Source organism: Chiloscyllium plagiosum, unplaced genomic scaffold (assembly GCF_037043375.1).
Source record: "Chiloscyllium plagiosum isolate Xiang-an unplaced genomic scaffold, Cpla_swu_hap1 HiC_scaffold_2, whole genome shotgun sequence".
NCBI lineage: Eukaryota > Metazoa > Chordata > Chondrichthyes > Orectolobiformes > Hemiscylliidae > Chiloscyllium > Chiloscyllium plagiosum.
The window spans coordinates 93,840,615-93,858,560 of record NW_028270140.1 but is presented as its reverse complement, the minus strand read 5'-3'; the positions used below and the strand labels follow the sequence as shown (position 1 = coordinate 93,858,560).

General features: G+C 39.9%; 1 protein-coding gene across 3 annotated transcripts in view; it reads right to left on the bottom strand.

The window, feature by feature from the left end:
• The window catches only part of fbxl17 (F-box and leucine-rich repeat protein 17), a 791,762-nt gene that overhangs the window by 194,872 nt on the left and 578,944 nt on the right, over positions 1–17,946 (bottom strand). For all 3 annotated transcript variants that reach the window (XM_043710307.2, XM_043710291.2, XM_043710299.2), the window contains exon 9: positions 12,326–12,402. In XM_043710307.2, the coding sequence (XP_043566242.2) occupies positions 12,326–12,402 (77 nt within the window). The remainder of the gene's footprint in view (positions 1–12,325; positions 12,403–17,946) is intronic.

The window sequence follows — 17,946 nt, the reverse complement described above, 5'->3', positions numbered from 1 at the left end:
TTTTCTTTTCCTTTGACCACCATGGTGGCCTGTCCATTTTCTGTATTTTTTATGAAATATTTTACAAAGTGCTTGAAGGGATACCTTCATGTTGAAGTGCCCTCCCAATTACTTACTTGTATTGCTTACTTTGGTTGGTCCTTGGTTCGGACATTGGCCTTCAAAACTGAACCGGAGACCTTAATCAGACAGGGAATGTGTCTCCATACCAGTTGACTTAACTATGTGAAAATCTCAACTTTAATTAGTTTCTGCTGGGTTTCTGACATGTAAACAGATCTAGCTCCTTTTTTCTGCCTCACTGGTGAAGATACAGACATAGCATATTTAATGTGGTTGTATCTCTTTGCGTGTAAATCTGTGTGCTCCCTTTTTTGCATATCTCAAACTTCCATCATTCCAATGAAGGTGCACTTTGGACAGACTCAGGTTCCAAGAGCTGAATTTTCAGTAGCCTTTGACTTTGGGACTAGGGACATATCCTGTAGGCTCAGCTCTAGGAAATTCTTACCTCCTCAAAGAAGTTAGAGGAGTTGATTGCAGTAATGATTACACACCCAGACAGAGCAGGAAATCAGTTAAACCCCTTTGGAGTTTAATTACAGGTATTTTCCACTCAGATACTCAAACTTGTCCCTGGGGATACCCATTGTAGGAGACTATCCATGAAATCTTGGCAACATACTATTTACAAAGCAGGCAGACCCTAGAGCTTGCAGCTCCAATTTAATTTGTAAGTCTTTACTTTAAAAATAGGCAATAACTGCAGCAGTTCCCATTATTTTGGACCTTTTTCTCTGATCTAGGAATGCTGTAATCCTTCAGGCATTCTTAATGCCTGATCTGTAGCCATTTCCTAAGAATGGAAGGGTCAATGAGCCTTTTTATTGTTCACTTGTGGGATGTGGGTTGTCGCTGCCTGGACAGCATTTATTGCACATCCCTCGTTGCCCTGGTTGCTGCCTTCCTGAACTGCTACAGTCCATATGCTCTAGATAGACCCATAAAGTTGTTAAGGAGGGAATTACAGGATTTTGACCCAGTGACAGTGAAGGAATGGAAATATATTTTCAATGAATTTGGAGAAGATTTGTAGCTAGGTTGAGGTTCTGGATGTTACGTGGAAGGTTCTGGATACTGACACTTACCAACAGGTAGCAATATACCCGACCCCATAACTAGAGAACCGAATCATAGCCCTATTCAAAAAACGTCAGAAATCTGGCGAATTAAACAAGACAGACTTCCAAAAAAATGAAACCAGTTGGATCCAACACACCACGCTTCTACGGATTACCCAAAATTCACAAAGCAGAAGCCCCCCTCAGAACTATTGTCTCACTACCTGGAACACCAATGTACAGATTAGCCAAGGAAAAACACCAAAGACCAATACTTAGTAGAAGACTCACACCACTCCATTCACTCCACCCAAGAATTCCTGTACGCCAAAGACACCAAGATAGAAGAGGATGAAATAATGGTCTCCTTTGACGTTACAGCCTTGTTCCCATCCATCAACATCAACCTGGCCAAAGAAACACTGACTACACTACTGGTAAAAACAAAGCCACATACAGCAAACACCATCTCCTTCATCAGCAAAGACAATATTATCAAGCCAGTGGACCTGTGCCTTACCACCCACTTCACTTTCAATAACAAACCTACAGATAAACCAAAGGAACACCCATCGGATCTCCGATATCAGGGTTCTTAGCAGAGGCAGTAACGCAGATACTCGAACAAACAGCTCTGTCAAAGATCCAAACCAAACTTTGGGTCTGCTACGTGGATGACACCTTTGTCATCACTAAATGAAACAAATTAAGGGAAACCTTCAAGACCATCATAACAATGGGTGAAAATTTACAGAAGAGGAGGAAAACAACACCAAACTGCTATTTCTATATGTCACAGTAGAGCAAACAGTCAATGGGGAACTTCAAACCAGTGTCTACTGGAAAACAACACATACGGACCTAATACTGAACTACAGAAGCAATCATCCCAACACCCACAAACGAAGCTGCATTGCAACATTATTCCAATTAGCCACCACACACTGCAGCACAGAGAAACTACACAGAGAAGAAAAAAAACCACCTATACAGCATATTCAAAAAGAACGGGTATCCAATGAACATAGTTTGTCGATTTCTCAGCAACAAATCCAAACAAGACCACAAAATGCATCCAGAAACCCCAGCCATTTCCCCTTACATAAAGACATCTCAGAAATGATTGTCAGACTACTCAGACCTCTTGGCATCATGGTAGCCCACAAACCCACCAACACACTAATACAGCAGCTAATGAACTTGAAGGACCCTATACAGACAACAAGCAAAATGAACGTCATTTACAAAGCACCTTGCAAGAACTGTAACAAACATTACATTGGACAAACAGGCAGAAAACTAGCCACCTGGATAAATGAATATCAACTAGCCACAAAAAAGACATGACCCACTACCACTAGGATTCGTACATATAGATGAGGAAGGACACCACTTCAACTAGGACAACACATCCATCCTAGAACAAGACGAACAGACATGCATGTGAATTCCTAGAAGCATGGCATTCCAACCGGAACTCTATCAACAGACACATCGACTTGGACCCCATTTACCACCCCCTGAGAAAAATAATAGGAAATGACATCACCAACCCAAGGAAAGCTTAACACAGAAATAGAAATCGGGCCATACCACCAGTGCTTCACAGAAGGCTCACTGATGATGTTACCTTGTAAGGTGATGAAATGTCTGAAAACAAACCTTTCAACTCAGCGAGCAAACTTACATCCATATATTTTCATGTCAAAATGATGAGTTGCTTGGAAAGGAAAGAACAAGTGGTGGTGCTCCCATGTATCTTTTGCCTTTGCCCTTCAACTTAGAATTGGTTGTGGGGTTGGAAGGTTCTGTCTGAGGAGCTTTAATGAATTTCTGAAGTACATCCTTGGAGATTGTATGTCAATTTGTGGAGTTGCCACTGTTTGACTAGGGTGGAAAAAAAGTTAAAAATCACACAACACCAGGTTATAGTCTAACAGGCTTATTTGTAAGTACTAGATTAGTGGTGCTGGAAGAGCACAGCAGTTCAGGCAGCATCCAAGGAGCTTCGAAATCGACGTTTTGGGCAAAAGCCCTTCATTTTGCCCGAAACGTCGATTTCGAAGCTCCTTGGATGCTGCCTGAACTGCTTTGCTCTTCCAGCACCACTAATCCAGAATCTGGTTTCCAGCATCTGCAGTCATTGTTTTTACCTTATTTGGAAGTACTAGCTTTCAAAGCACTGGTCCTTCATCAAGTAGCTGTGGAGCAGGATCATAAGATGCAGAATTTATAGCAAAAGATCTCAGTGTCAAGCAACTGAAACAATATATTGAACAAACCTAGATTGAACAATAACCTGGTGCTATTTGATGTGATTTTTAACTTTATAGATTGCACACAATGCTGCTACTGAGCATTAGTGATTGAGTAACTGAATGTTTGTTGTTGTGGTATCAATTAAGAAGGCTGCTTTATCTTGGATAGTGTTAAGCTTCTTGAGTATTGTTGGAGCTCACTCACCAGGCACTCACTAGGAGGGTATTCCATCACACTCATGAGTTGACCGTTATAGATGGTGGACAGTCTTTGTGGAGTCAGGAAGTAAGTTACTTGGTGCAGTATTTTTAGCCTCTGACATACACTTGTAGTCATTCTATTTAAATAGTATACACTGTATACAGTTCAGTTTCTGGTCGAAGGTAACCCCAAAGATGTTGACAGTTGAGATTCCTGCCTAAATACTTGAGCAGGTTCACCTCTGACAGCAGTGCTGCTGAGCTTTGACCTGCTGGAAGACCTCCTACTGACCCACCAAACACAGGAGCACACCCATCATCCTGAACTGAATGGAGATCCAGGAGGGGCCACTTAACTGGCTGCTTCCTTCAAAATCGCATGTGCGGTCCTGCTATTGGCATTCGAGGTACCCTAACCACATTTTATCCCAATGCTGGGATCAAGACTCCAAACTGAAAGTTCAGCCTGAAGCTTCCCACAACCACATAAATTATATCATGTTTTTGGATACTCCAGTTTCTCCATTCTTCTTCCAATTTCACTTTGATCATCTCCCCTCTTCACTGAATTTCCCTCCTGTTTCTCATTTTATTCATCTATGTTTCCTTTTGCTTATGCTTCTTTTCTCTCATTTCTTCTTCATTTGTCCTGTTTATCCTTTCCAAAATATTTCTACAACGTTACATAACAATGAGCATAAGATAGAAGATGGAACATGGATCAAGACCAAGACCACAATGCAGCAGCACAGATAGTTGGAGGCAAATCCAGGCTCTCTAGTGTACAAGCTGTAAATTGGAATTGAAAAGGGGCACAGATCATTGTATGAAGTAGTAACACAGAAATAGAAATCGAAATTGAACTTTTGGCCATTCAAACTCTCTTTACTATTTAATCATTAAATCCCCCTTCCCGATCGTAACAAAAAACATACCAATTTCAACTTGAATGTACTCAACAATTGAGCAGCGACAGATTCTGGAATAGAGAAGTTCAAAGACCCACAACCATTTCGGTGACAAAAATTCTCCTTTCCGTCTAAATGGCTCACCCCTTATTCTAACTGTGACTCCAATTTCTGGATCTCCTATATCCTATAAAGCCCCTTAAGGATTTTGCATTGTTCAAAAAATTAACTTTCACTCTTCTAAAAGCTATGTGATATTAGCCTAGTCTACTCAGCTGCTTCTCATGGGATGATCCCTTACTCAAGGTATAATTCTAGTGAACCTTCATAGCACTCCTTCAAGGACTAGTACATCCTTCCTTCAGTACAAGAAGATCAAAAATGTACACAATACTCTAGGTCTGTTCTCACCTAAATTTAACGTATTTACAGGAAGACTTCTTTATCCTAATACTCCAATCTCTTTGAAATAAAGACTGACATTGCAATTACCTACTTAATTTCGAGTTAAGCATACCTGTCAACTTTCTGTGATTCATGACATCAAGCTGCTCTACCAATATTTCCCAGTCTCCCTCTCTATGTAAAATATATTCTACTTGTCTATTTGCTATGTGAAAGTGAAGAAATTTGCACTTCCACATGACTAAGAGTCTGTTTCCGCGCTGCACATCTATGAATCCATATGTCATCTGTAATGTTCTTGTCCTTGCACTCAATCTACTCATCTGTTCGCATCCTGCTCATAGCTTGCTTTCCAAGGTCACTTTACAGTGTCAAATACAATGGGAAAGGTGTCCAATGTTGCCAAAAATGTTGCATGCTGAGGATTGGAAGAAATTTAGAATATGGCAAAAGAGGACCAAGGGGTTGATCAGGGAAGAGGATAGGAAACTAATCTGGATGGAGATAAAAAGAAATTAGAATCCAAAGAAATTCTACAAACACAATAAGAACAAAAGAGTAACTGGGGAGAGAATAAGGCCCCTTCAAGATCTGCTGCCTATGTGTGGAACTGCAGGAGTTCAGTAAGATAATAAATTAGTATTTCACATTAGTGCAGAAAGATGTAGAAGCTGGAGAACTTGGGGAAATAAATAATGATAGCTTGAGAAGTGTACATATTACAAAGGAGGAAGTGCTGTGCATCTTAAAACACGTAAAGGAGCTGATCAGATGTACCTCAGAACTTTGTGGGAAACCAGAGAAGAGATTGCTGGACTCCTTGCTGATATATTTGTATCATCGATAATGATGAGTGAGGTGCCAGAAGACAGAAGATTGACTAACATGATACCTTATTAAAGAGAGATAGTTGGGAAAAACCAGGGAACTATTAACCAATGTCAGTGGTGTGCAAAGTAGACAAACAGGAGCCTGGAAGAACACAGCAAGTGAGGCAGCATTAGGAGGTGAAGAAGTCAACATTTCAGGTATGCAAGTTATTGGACAGGATTTACATGCTTTTGGAAAGGCAATGACTGGTTAGGGACTGTCAACATGGCTTTGTGCATGGGAAATTGTGTCTCACTGACTTGTTTGAGTTTTTTGAAGAAGTGATTAAGAAGATTGATGAAAACAGGCGATAAACATTGTCTATATGTTCTACGGGGATCCACATGGTCGACTGGTTAACAAGGTTACATTACATGGAATGCATCGCTGATACAATTCCAGCAAAGTTAAAAAAATCACACAACGTCAGGCTATAGTTCAACAGGTTTAATTGGAAGGACTAGCTTTCAGAGCGCCGCTCCTTCATCACAACCACCTGATGAAGGAGCAGTGCTCCGAAAGCTAGTCCTTCCAATTAAACCTGTTGAACTATAACCTGGTGTTGTGTGATTTTTAACTTTGTACACCCCAGTCCAACACCGGCATCTCCAAATCATAACTCCAGCAAGCATTCCATACGTATTATCAACATTGTATAGACTTGGGTTCACACCCTTGATATTCTTCATGTCAAATAAGGATTCCATCTGCTGCCCTCACAGGGAGACACTGCACAACAGTCGTGCATGTTCATGAAGACAAACGGAACCCCTATGGTGAAAACCAGCTTTCACAGCAATACTTATATTGCACCTTTCAAATAATAGAACAACTCACGATACTTCAAAGAGCAATATAAAACAAAATTTGATTCCAAACCACATGATGCAATATTTACATAGAAATACAGTTTAAAGAGTGGAGGAAAGTGAGGTAGAGAGGTAGATACCTTAATCAAGGAAATTCCAAAATCAGAGCATGATTTTGTAGCTTTAGTTAATCAGTGATTGTCACCATGTGCAACTCAAAAAGACAACAGTCAAAATCTGCCATATTAAAGAAATATAAAAACAATATTTTAAATGTACTATATTTTCAAATCTTGAAAGACAAGTAAAATGAGTTTTGGCCTCCCACTGGGCTACTACTGGTTAGAGAGTGCTGTCAGAAAAAGAATACACACTCCAAAGGTATCAAACGAAATCAGTTAAAAGCTTATGCTGCTTTAGTTGATCTTCAGTAATTTCCATGTAAACGCGTGGTTCAAATAAGCTGCATTGCAATTCTTCGAAACAATAACTGCTGACTAACAGCAAACAAGCTGAATTATGAATCTTAAAAACTGAACAAACTCATCAAGCTGATGCTGGAAATCAGAAACAAAAGCAGAAATTGCTGTAAAAGCTCAGCAAGTCTGGCAGCATCTGAGTAGAGAAGTCAGAGCTAATTTTTCAGAACTGACAAAGGGTCACTGGACCTGAAATGTTAACTCTGATTTCTCTCCACAAATGCCTTTTCCAGCAATTTCTGTATTTGTCTCTGGATCTTAATGACTTGATTAATGGATTCTTGTGGGGCCGAGGTCCTATCTCTACTTCTGGACCAAAAGGTCGGGGTTCACGTCCCAGAAGTGTTAATATATCTGAACAGGTTGATTTAAAATAATTAGTAATATAATTGTCCATGTGATAATATTGTATCAAAAATAACAGGAAGGACTTTATCAGATGGGCATATCATTGAATGTAATAAACTGGAAAAGTTAAATGGGCCTGTGAAAATCAGGATCCAGGAAATGCTGAGGAGATGGACATATGCATTGGCTATGAAGTACTGACAGCAAGGTTTAGGGGCATTACTTATTAAGGTAAAAAACAACTGAGAAATCAGTGTAATACTTGGAAGCATATGTTTTGTTTTAAAAAATGGATTGGAGAAAAAAAAAGACACTTTGTTAAGGCTTTTCATCTTGCACTCAGGACAATTTGCAAGAAATAGCAAAGTAATTACAAAACAAAATTTATACTATATGAGAGGAGAGTACTGATTGACTGGTAAGTGAACTCTAATGGGTAGAGACATTCATGGCAATGCCTCGACTGGAGTCCACCTGCCATACAACCTGTACTTTCCGCTCACACTTGTATAAATGCTATTATCTTTTACTTTGATACATTTTGCAAATTGTCCTTATAAATGCAAGATGACAAGCTTACACAAATGTATTTTTCTTTCAGTAGTAGACTGAATGCCAACGAACTTTTTGGAAAAAAAATAACTATTTCAAGAGAAATGCTATAACAGTGAACCTTCAATAGGAATCTGAAGGAAGGAAAGTTAATAATCATAAGGCTACAGGCACCTGAAGTATAACCTCTGATATTCAGCAACACTGATGGCAGACCTAGACAGCAAAGAATGACACTCTCAGGGCCAGGCTGATGAGAACCTTGGTATTAGGTCCTTCTTGTGTATAGATTAGCTATGTATCAGTTTAACAATTGTAAGTTTCTTTTTAAGGCTATTTGGTAGAAACCTTTCCACCAGGTGGTGGCACTGTGCTTGAATTCCAGACTGGTTTAATTGCAGCTTGCAAGTGTTTTATCAGTACTTAGCAAAATTGCTAACTGGAATAATCTGCCTAAGGTAGAAGGCACACCACATCTCTGGCATTAGCTGAAGTTGGTCTTCATATATAGAGGAATTGAATACAATGGGTAAAAATTGTGCTACAGCTATAAAAACGTGTATCTGGTGACTGTGGATTTCTGCACTCCACACATTAGGAAGAATGTTTTGGGCTTGGAGAACTTTCAGTGTAGATTGACTAAAATGAAATCCGGACACTAATTGATAAATCATGAGGCAAGATTATACACATCAGGTTTAAATTGCCCAGAATTTAGAATGTTAAGGGATGATTTGATCAAGTTTTCATGATGTAATGAGACCTGGGTCAAAATTCTGGAATTCCCTTCCTAACCACATTGCAGATGCATCTTCATTGCCAAAGTTTGTAAGAATTCATGGTGGCAGCTCAGCAACATCAGGGCAGATAGGCCTGGGTAATAAATGCTGACCTAGTCAGCAGCAGCCAAATCCTATGAATCAATAATGATAAAAATATATAAAATCTGATAGAAATGACAAAGGAAAATTATTTCTGGTAGATGGGTACCTAGGTCAAGGAGACACATTCTAAAGTTAGAAAGACCTTTCAACAGTAAAGCTAGGACACAATTTACACTCTCAGAAATAGTATACATTTGTATTTCTCTTCCACAGAAAAGTGATATTTATTATTTTTAATATAAGTAAGTTTTTGCTCATACAAAGGTATTATGGGATGTATAGACATGAGCCGCAAATTAGCCATGATCTCATGAATGGTGAACAGGCTCAAGGACCGAAATGAACTTCTCCTATTTACATGTTCCTAATAGTTGTTAAACCATCATCATAGATTAGCACTCTAAGCAGCTTTTCTATACAGAAAGTGTGCAAGACCTGATCAAACACACCTTATCCACCAGGGAGCAGTTGCAAATACGAAAAATTATGAAGAAAAGATAAATGCATTTAATTTAAAATAACTTCTGTACATGGCATTAAAAAAAGGTTATAATAATTGAGGTTTTTCTAAAGTCTGTGTATAAATAAGCAAAGAGAAAAAAGAAAGGGAAGAGTGGTGAGACAAGGAGAAAAGGGGAGAATGGAAAAAACTTTTTGTAGCATTACAACAAGCCAAATGGCCTCCTTCCATACTGTGGTGTTTTTCTCATAATGTAGCTGTACCAGGACTGGAGCATGTCTGGTCCAAAATCAATGGAAATGCAATCTATTCAGTTGAAAGCCAGTATGTCGATACAAATTATTAATCTAAAGCTAACTAGTTCCGGTGTTTTAAAAATGGTGCAACTTAGTCACAGTTTGTCTGATTTGGGACTGCACAGTATAGCATGGGCAAAAAAATGGCAGCAATGTTGCAAGTCCGAAAGTCTCACTATATTTCAGCCACCAGATACTTTCGGATGAGTGAGGATGGGGGTGGAGTAGCAATCAATACTCTGAAGTTTAGAAGTTGCTCAAACCATTTTTCATATCAAAACTTCTGCAATTTTCTTGGAGGCAAACCACAAAACAGACTGAAGTAAGAGTCTAAATGTGACTAGGTGACTAAACATAAAGTTTTCTGACATTTTTTACGTGTTTGCTATGTTTTTAGCATTCCTTATTTTAATTGAATTCAGCGATTTAGCTACTACTATGTATGCTTTTGGGTGTCAGAAAACACAGCTTATTGGTTTTGAACAGAGAATGTCAGAAACAGCATGCTTTTGGAGCAATAGCCTTTGTCCTCTCTCTTTCTATAAAACACCTCTCATCAAACTTTGATAGCTGAAAATTCATCGAAAGACCTGAACATCACCAGGGAAGGGTTCTTATATGAGAAGTCTAAATCTATACCACTGTCTCCAGAAAGAGGATTCAACCAGCTTTAAATTCCTCAAGCAAAGATTATTAATAAAAGGTTTAAAATGTATAAGCATGTCCAACTACCTTTCTTGAAAAATCACACCCACAAGAAAGAAATAAAACTCTGTGGAGCGTGATCTTAAAAGTATTTTGGAAAATAAACTATTAATTCAAGAAAAAAATATTCACAGATGTCATCAATTCTGGCCTGCCACTGAAATCACTTTGGGCATGCCGTTAGTGCTGATTAATCAGGAATTCTGATGAAGGGCTTTTGCCCAAAACATCGATTTTCCTGGTCCTCGGATACTGCCTGACCTGCTGTGCTTCTCCAGCACCACACTCTTGACAAGGCAAGGAATCAATCTACTCTTCCTGAGTTTTAACACCTCAGTTATATCTGTATTAACTGAAGTGAGTGGTGACATTGTTAGGACTTGAAAAGATAAGATACTGTTAAATAAGATAATTGCCAGGTTGGTACTTCTGACAATTGGCAAGCTATCAACAGCACTGAAATACTGTAAAAGTTTTCAGAAGCATAGGAATTAAACTTCTGCATTGTACAATATGGTAACTGTCGCCCAATGAGTGATAGATGGAACCATTCCCGCAGATACCACTTCTTCATTACAGACCAGCTTAGCCATCTATTTGGAGGTTTGAAAGCTTTTACAGGTGCCTGAGCTTTTGTCGGTCTTCAAAGGCACTCATAGGTTCTGCAGGGTCTGTTCACAAAGCTGTCCTCGAGTGTATGAGCTTGTCTATTTTGACAGATACATGAGCTTCTATGAGGCTATTGTTTTTCAATTATCTATTCAAGAGATGTTTATTTTGATTGCTTTTCAAAAGCTACAACATCTTATTTTATAACTTCTGAATTCTATTCTAAATTGGACACTGGTGAGTGTTATAGTTATAAGTGTTGAAGGAGAATGTGAAAGAGGGATTGATTGTGTTGGGAGATGAAGGAGCGTCATGAAAGTGGGTGAAGGGGGTGAAAGGTTAATGTGTTTAAGGGTAAGGAGAGGTGAAGGGAGGATGGGGGCGGGGGGGGGGGGGGGGAGCTTTACACTGATCTGCAGAATTGGTCCAATGTCTCTGTCACCTTTAACTTTTCTATCTCTTTTTAAGCTTTGGACAGCAGGCTTTTCCCACATCTCACTGATGAAAATATTGCTGATTGGCCCTACTAGATCACAAGGTTGGAAAAATTTCCAAGTCACATTTCTCATCTCCATGATGAAAATCTGGCACCCACTCTCAGTAATACATTCTGAACTTATGCCCGAGCTTTAGCTTTGAGCAATGTTTGACCAACAACTGGTTGTGATTATGCTCGTACTAACCACTCGTTAACAAGACACTGGCAGAAACCATCCTCAGCTCAGACTCTTGCAGAAATAATTTGGCTATACAACAAACTAAAATACATAAACAGTTTAAATAGGCTAATAATACCTAAATACCTACACAGAGTTCACTTTAAATAATCAATTGTTAAGGGTAATACTTTCAAGATAACATTACAAATCAGTTGGATTAAAAACGTGGGTAACATGAAGCAGGGTTTCTATAGGACGCTGGCTGCAAGTAAAGCCCATTGTACAATTACCCCAGCAACTCAAATGTTGATCTTGAGTTTAATTTTAAAGTAATTGTCAACAGTTTGCTGTGCGCTACATCCTTATTTGGTTACATAGCAGTATAGAAAAAGAACTTTGTGAAGTTCTTTGAAAAGATATGTAAGGATCTTCAAAGAGCTTAACCAAATTCCATTTTCTTTGATTTGAGAAGGAAATATGTCTTTTTTTAAGTGTGTTAAATCTTTTACTATGATTTAAATTTGTTCACATTCAATATCCTGGACTTCGGTAAATTTGTACCAGTTACCATGTAGTCCAAATGGAACATAAAATGACTGAATATTCTGAAGATTTTAAAAATCCTTCCTTGGGAAAAGATATCCCATATTACTTTTGAGAGAGCTCAACCCCCTGTACATTAAATGTCCTTATAATCTCAGATTTGTAGACATAAGAACATTGCAAAGGCAGCAATGATAAAAAGCAGCAGAAATACACACCGTAATCTGTAATTTTACAGGACACAAGGTAAAGCTCCTTTAGGCTGCGTCCTTCCTTAGCTATGAATTCGACACATCTGTAAAAAAAAACAAATCAATCAATTTAATACAGCCAGACGATTAAAATGGCTAAATAAACAAGAACTTGCATCACAATATCTGGCTGTAACAGACAGGATAATCTCAATACCAAATTCAGTCCAGCACAAAACATTCTAGCAATCTAAAGAAATTAGGACATGGAAGTGCTATATCATTAAGGGAGAAGTGATCAATTTCCTACGTTGCGTCTCAATGGGGAGGGATTAAAAGAAAATAAAGACTGAAGTTGCACAGGCTACGTTTGCACTAAATCTGGTCAATCAAGAGCAGTATTGACCAGGAAACTTGCAGGTTGTCTGCCTACGTTTATCGCATGAATTTGTAGCCCATGAAGCCCACAAAAACAATGTAGAAAACAAAATACATGTTTAAAAATATTTTCATAGGCTGTCTTTCACAGCCTTGAAGCAACTTGAAATGCTCTACAGATAGCAAAATAATTTTGTCGTTCTTGTTTTGTAAAGAATGCAGCAGCAAGCTCACACAAATAGCAATGCAATTATGTCCAAATAATTTATTTTTTATCATATTCAATGAAGGATGGATACTGGCCAGGGCATCAGAAATAATATCATTGCTCCTCTTAGAAACAGGGCCTTGAGGTATTAAAGTCTATCTGAGGTGGCAGTCTGGACTTCAGTTAAATTCTATTCAAAAGACAGCACCACCTTTTTGCAGCAATGCCACAATCCACATAGGAGTGTTGGCCCTAAATTATTGCTCTCAAATTTCTAGAATTAATTCTGAACTAATTTTCTTCTGCCTCAGAATGCAGAATTGCAAGCTATAGCACAGCTGCTGCATTAAAACAGCAAACATTGAGAAAAGGCTTAAGTGGCAGCTCAAGAGTGAAAAAACACAATAAAATTCAATTTCAACTCTTCATAAGCAAATTAACCATTATATCTTAAAATGATAAGCGATTGTTGTTGTATTTTTTATGTTAAACTGTTCAACTCTGACTCCACATTGACTGACGTTAAATATTTTTATTCAGTCCAGCTGATGTCAGATCCTGCACAGGAACCTGGCTAAATAGATTATGCTTTGGTTTAAAGAAATGGCTACTCACTGAAACATAAGCAAGCAAAGCTAGAGTTTTTGCTTTAAGAATAATATAGTGTATATTAGAAAAGAAATGCAGATGAAATGGAATAAGCCAAATAGAATTATAGATTCATAGAATCCCTAAATTGCAGATAGAGGCCATTCAGCTCATCCAGTCTGTACCAAACCTTCAGAGCATCCCTCCCAAATTCACTCCCCACCCTATCATTGTAACCTCTTATTAACTATGGCTATTCCACTTACTCTACATATCCGTGGACACTACAGGGCAATTTAGCATGGCAAATTTGTGGGCGGCACGGTGGCACAGTGGTTAGCACTGCTGCCTCACAGCGCCAGACACCGAGGTTCAATTCCCGCCTCAGGCGACTCTCTGTGTGGAGTTTGCACATTCTCCCAGTGTCTGTGTGGGTTTCCTCCGAGTGCTCCGGTTTCCTCCCATAGTCCAAAGATGTGCAGGTTAGGTGAATTGGCCAAGTTAAATTGCCCGTGGTGTTAGGTGAAGGAGTAAATGTAGGGTCTGGGTGGGTTGTGCTTCGGCGGGTCGGTGTGGACTTGTTGGGCCGAAGGGCCTGTTTCCACACTGTAAGTAATCTAATCTAATCTAATTTAATCTAATCTAATCAATCAAATCCATCTAACCTGCACATCTTTGGTCTACGGGAGGAAACCGGACCACCTGGCAGAAACCCATGCAGACACAGGAAGAATGTGCAAACTCCAGACAGACAGTCACCCAAGGTTGGAACCAAATGAGAGTCCCTGGCACTGAGAGGCTGCAGTACTAACCACTGTGCCACCATGCCATCAAATCCAAAGATTTTTAAACTACAACTGTAACCCCAGTAATCCAAAAATATTCCTTTATAAATTGAAAACAAACAAAACAGCTTTTGAATAGTACCAAAACACACTCCTACAGTATCCAAAACTCAATTCATGTATTGCTCACACCACCATCCCTGGATCTAATACCTCAAGGTTTCAGTCACTTGTGACTGCAATGTTTAGGTTGAAATTGCAAATACCTTATTCATGGAGCTAACATACATTTGTTTAAATGTACTCAGATTTAAGTAACCTTTTCAAAGTTTTATTTCAACTTTTCTGCTCTGGGACTAACATTAACTCTTCATTCTAAGATAACCTAGTTCACTCTATGTCCCTGCTTTCTCAGGAGCACTTTTTTTACACAGCCATCCTATTCCAAAGGTTTATAAATTCATGAGGGGCATGGATAGGATAAATAGACAAGGTATTTTCCCTGGGTTGTGGGAGTCCAGAATCAGAGGGCATAGGTTTAGGGTGAGAGGGGAAAGACATAAAAGATACCTAAGGGGCAACGTTTTCACTCAGAGGGTGATACATGTAAGGAATGAGCTGCCAGAGGAAGTGGTAGAGGCTAGTACAATTGCAAAATTTAAAAGGCATCTGGATGGGTACATGAATAGGAAGGGTTTTGTTGGATATGGGCCGGGTGCCGGCAGGTGAGACTAGATTGGATTGGGATATCTGTTCAGCATGGACAAGTTGGACCGAAGGGTCCGTTTATGTGCTGTATATTTCTATGACTCTATAACATCATCAATGAGCCTCTGATGAAGTGCTGGCGTTCTGTCCCACTTGTTACTCGTGTGTCTTGGTCTATTGTGATGGGTGATATCACTTCTGATCGTTTTTCTGAGAGTTGGTAAATAGGGTGCAAATTGATATGTTTGTTAATGGACTTCCAGTTTGAATGCCAGGGTTCTATAAATTCGCGTGTCTTTCTTTAGCCTGTCCCAGGATGGTTCTGTTGTCCCAGTCAAACTGGTGTCCCTCTTTATCTGTGTGTATGGATACTAGTGATGGTTGGTCAGGTCTTTTGGTGGCTATTTTGTGCTCATGTATCCAGGTGGCTAGTTTCCTGCCCGTCTGTCCAATGTAATGTTTGTTGCAGTCCTTGCAGGGAATTTTGTATGTGATGTTCATTCTGCTGGTTGTTGATACAGGGTCCTTGAAATTCATCAAGAGCTATATCAGTGTGGTGGTAGGTTTGTGGGCTACCACGATGCTTCGGGGCCAGAGCAGTCTGGTCGTCATCTCTGAGATGTCTTTAATGTTTGGCAAGGTGGCTAGAGTCTCCGGCTAGTTGTGTCTTCCTGCTTAGGTCTGCTTTGTAGGAATGGGCGGATTGCGCTTATCAGGTACCCATTGTACAAGTGGTTTTCCTTGGCTTCTTGTAGTTCCTAGGTGCTGCAGTGTGTTGTGGCTCATTTAAATAATGTTCTTATGTAGCTCCATTCGTGGTTGCTGGGATGATTGCTCCTGTAGTTGAGTATCTGGTTGGTGCGTGTGGCTTTTCTGTAAATGCCAGTCTGAAGCTCTCCATTGGCTTTTTGTTCTACTGTGACACCTAAGAAGGGGAGTCTGTTGTTGTTCTCTTCCTCTTTGGTGAACTTTATATCAGTAAGGATGTTGTTTATGTGTTTGTGGGTTTCTTCTAATTTGTTGCATTTCGTGATGACAAAGGTGTCATCCGCATAGCTGATCTAAAACTTGGGCTGAATCGTGGGAAGGGCTGTTTGTTCTAACCTCTGCATAACTGCTTCTGCTAAACATCCCGATATTGGCGATCCCAGAGGCGTCCCTTTGATTTGTTTATAGATCTTGTCATTGAAGTGGGTTGTGAGGCACAGGTTTACTAGTTTGGGGATGCCACCTTTGCTGATGGAGTTAGTGCCGTCAGAGGTTTGTGTCCTTGGTTCGTCTAGCAGTGAGGCTAGTGTTTCTCTGGCTTGGGTGATGTTTATTGATGTGAATAGGGCCATCACATCAAAGGAAACGATGGCTTTGTTGTCCTCTACCTTGATGTCTTTGATGATGTTAAGGAATTCCTGGGTGGAGAGGATGGATTGGCTTGAGTCTTCTACTAGGTGTTTCAGTTTGCATTGCAGTTTCTTTGCTAGTCTGTATGTCAGTGTACTGGGAAGTGAGACTATGGGTCTGAGGGGGGCCTCTTGTTGATGTATCTTTGGTAATCCATAGAAACGGGGTGTGTTGGATCCTTCAGGTTTCATCCTTTGGAGCTCTACCTAGTTAATTTCACTTGTCTTGTGAAGTTTCCTCAAGAGTGCCATAATGCAGTTTTCCAGCTGTGGAATTGGGTCCATCACCATCCTTTGGTAGGTGTCAGTATCTGCAAGTTGTGTGTTTGCATACAGACACGGTAAAAGCCATCCTAGTATGAGGGGTGAACTTCAACCACAGGGACGCAGTACAAAAAGGACTTCCTCGTGGCACTGGAATCCCGTGGAAAGAGAACAGACTTACAGAAGAATCCATAAGACAGATAGTAGCACCAACAGAAAGGAAGAAGGGAAAACTCTCAACACACTAGAAAGGAAACCCCTGGAATATCAGAAAAGACAGAAGTATCGTAATCCTACAAGCAAACAAAGGGCGCATGACCGTCATCCTGAACAATACATTGATAAAGCAAACACACTACTTGCAGGTACTGACACCTATCAACAGGTGGCAATAGACCTGTGCCTCACAACCACTTCACCTTCAATGATAAGATCTACAAACAAATCAATGGGACACCTGTGGGATCACCAATATCTGGATTCTTAGCAGAAGCAATTATGCAGATGTTAGAACGAACAGCCTTTCCCATTATCCAGCCCAAGCTCTGAGTCCGCTATATGGATGACATCTTTGTTATCACAAAACACAACAACTTGAAAGAAACCCACAAACAAATAAACAACATTTTTAGGGGTATAAAGTTCACCAAAGAGGAAGAGTACAACAATATATTCCCCTTCCTAGTAGAACGAAAAGCCAATGGAGTGCTGCAGACCAGCATTTACAGGAAAGCCACACACACTGACCAGATACTCAACTACAGGAGCAATCATCCCAACATCCAGAAACAGAGCTGCATTAGGACATTATTGAAATGAGCCAAACCACACTGCAGCACACAAGAACGAGAAGAAGCCAAGGCAAAACACCTACACAATGCACTCAGGAACAATGGGTACCTGATAAGTGCAGTCCGCTGACTGCTATACAACAGAACTAAACAAGAAGATATAACACACCGCCCAGAGACTCTAGCCACCCTGCCAAACATTAAAGACATCTCGGAGTTGACGACCAGAGTGCCTCGGCCCCGAGGCATCATGGTAGCCCACAAACCTACCACCACACTGAAATAGCTTCTGATGAATTTCAAGGATCCTGTCCCACCAACCAGCAGAATGAACATCACATACAAAATTCCCTGCAAGGACAGCAATAAACATTGCATTGGACAGACGGGCAGGAAACTAACCACCAGGATACATGAGCACCAAATAGCCACCAAAAGACATGACTAACTAACACTAGTATCCAGACACACAGACAAAGAGGGTCACCAGTTCGACCGGGACAATACATCCATCCTGCGACAGGCTAAA